The sequence below is a fragment of the Mus caroli genome, chromosome 14 (assembly GCF_900094665.2).
Source record: "Mus caroli chromosome 14, CAROLI_EIJ_v1.1, whole genome shotgun sequence".
NCBI classification, from domain to species: Eukaryota; Metazoa; Chordata; class Mammalia; order Rodentia; family Muridae; genus Mus; species Mus caroli.
The window spans coordinates 52,160,352-52,162,868 of record NC_034583.1 but is presented as its reverse complement, the minus strand read 5'-3'; the positions used below and the strand labels follow the sequence as shown (position 1 = coordinate 52,162,868).

At 46.6% G+C, this 2,517-nt stretch overlaps 1 protein-coding gene across 2 annotated transcripts in view; it reads left to right on the top strand.

The window, feature by feature from the left end:
• Positions 1-2,517, top strand: part of Tnfrsf19 (TNF receptor superfamily member 19) — an 89,406-nt gene that overhangs the window by 55,085 nt on the left and 31,804 nt on the right. For both annotated transcript variants that reach the window (XM_021181855.1, XM_021181854.1), the window contains exon 5: positions 673-758. In XM_021181855.1, coding sequence (XP_021037514.1) covers positions 673-758 — 86 coding nt within the window. The remainder of the gene's footprint in view (positions 1-672; positions 759-2,517) is intronic.

Sequence of the window (2,517 nt, the reverse complement as noted above, 5' to 3'; positions counted from 1 at the left end):
ACTTTGTAGACCAGGCTGGCCTCGAACTCAGAAATCAGCCTGCCTCTGCCTCCCGAGTGCTGGGATCAAAGGCATGCGCCACCACGCCTGGCTTTTTTCCTGGTTGTAACACCACTTTCAAAGTAATGATTTTAAGTTTGTCCCTGTAATTAATTTACGGAGCAGTAGCGTGGTCATAATAATTTTAAATTTGATGCTATTCTTTACCTATGTAGTTGATGCTTTATGTTTTCCTTTAAATAAATTTAAATATTAATTTTTTTATTTAAACAGAGTCTTGAATGACTTGAGTTTCCACTGTCTAGAAACAACCACAGTTACTATTTTGTATGTAACATGAAAATATATATGCTGTGTTTGGGGCCCCTAAATTTCAAATGCTAAAGCTAGTACTTTATTTAAGAGGGTGTTTGTGGTTGAGATTACTACAGAATTGCAGAGCCCACTGGCTTCATATTCCCTCTCCAGCATCCCACCCATCACAGAGAGGAACCTGGAAGTTTTATGTAAGGAACTGGATCTGTGTAGGGTTAACCACCTTCAGCCTTTGGCTGCTTCTTACTTCACCCGGAACTGGTTCTGGAGGCTGCCGGTGACCCTTGACCTGACGCTTGGCTGCCACAGTGAACTTAGGTGACGCCGCTAACCAAGACTCTCTCCTTGTTCCTCTAGATTTTACCGGAAGACCAAACTGGTTGGTTTTCAAGACATGGAGTGTGTACCCTGTGGAGACCCACCTCCTCCCTACGAACCACACTGTGAGTTATGTGCCAAGTGGCAGCAGACCTTTAAAAAAAAAAAAAGCAAAAAGAACAAAAACAAAAACAAAAAACCTGTGTCTAGAAAGCCTTTTATTGTGTGCCTCTGTCAACAGTCACCTTTGATCTGCATGCCCAAGGGAAACAGGGGTTGCACTACTGAGTCCTGTTTGTTCACACCCTTCATCTTAGATGCTCAGTGCAGGAGACCAGGGTTCACTGGGCTGTCCGGGGACTAACGCTCACACACTCTGGGGATTCCCTTTCTCTGCCCTTGATAGGATCACACAGGGGTAGACACTTTCTCCAGTTCCTCCGGGGATGCCCCCCTTCTCCATAACGTATCCGTTAGATTCCCTGCTCACTAATTCTTCTGATCCTCTCACCTGTCAAGTCCGTGAGGAGAGAAGACTCTTCGCACTCCTCGGGGCTGGGGCAGCGGCACGGGAGACACATGAGTCTTGGTGTTAACAGTAGTCTTTTGACCATTACTTTTCCCCCTTGGGAACAAGGGCATTGATTGTATTCTCGGCCTGCACGGTGACTGCTCACTGTCTTAATGCTAAGAAAAGCTGGCTGACAACCACCCAGGCAAGGGATCAGTCAGCGAAGGGTGAGGCAGGCTCTGCTGACCAACAGGGCTTGCAGGATAGACTCTGATCCATGGCATCTGCCCTCTTCCGTCTTTCTGTAACAAAAAAAAAAACAAGCAAACAAAGCCAAAGCTGCACTGTTTAATCTGGCCTTTCTTACTTGCGTCATTGTTTAACAACACTCTACAAATCTATATAGGAGATACCTATGGGGTCTTCTTTATGCATTTACATCAGAAACATCCTCCCACCAATTAAAACCCAAGGACCTGATCCTGCTTGCCCTTTATTTTTAGGAGGCAAGCTGATCTGTTATTAAACAAATGCCATCAGTACAGACCAGGTTAGAGCTGGGAAGTACTGTGGCCCTCCCCTCCCCCACACGCCTGATGTGCTGGGTTTGATTTAATGCAATCAAAAGTCTGAGGCTTTGGAATGTTTTGCCATTAGGGTTCTAGCTAGCTAAGCTAGATGGCATGAAAGGGCCTTCGGACACAGGACTCGTGTGCAGCGCTCATGTCTTACAAAGCCTTTGGTCATACAACCTGGAAAAGACAATTAGTTTAACTTATAGAACTATACATGCCTCCATGTGTCAAGCTTTCTAGGAAGTAAAGCAAGACAGTTGTGAAGTCAGAAGTGCAGTGGGCCAGCTGAGGGCTTTTCCTGTCACAGATGGAGAGAGCCTGGGGTCTCGGTGAGCTGCATCTCTGTCAAAGAGGTTTCTGCTGTCTTTGGCACCTTCTTCAGGAAGCAGTCCAGAGTTTAATCCCCTCAAAGGAGATCTGGAAGTCTTTGGGGGAAGTGATCCTGGCGCCTCATGTTTGTGTTTCTCCTCGGGGCTCTTCAATTTATCCACAAAGAGCCTCTTCTTCAGGCCCCTTGGGGGTTCCTGTGCCCTTGAGCCTCCCAAGGCTGCATCTGGGAAGTAGGCTCCTTCAAGGTGCCTCAAGCAGTAAGGTTTGTCCCAGGGTGCATAGGGAACAGGCTCAGCTGGGACTTCCTGGCTCAGAGAAGGAGCTGTGGTCCCAGGACCTGGGTACTAGACAAGAGGAGGGTCCCAGAGGCACTCTTTTCTTCTTCTTCTTCTTCTTCTTCTTCTTCTTCTTCTTCTTCTTCTTCTTCTTCTTCTTCTTCTTCTTCTTCTTCTTCTTCTTCTTCTTCTT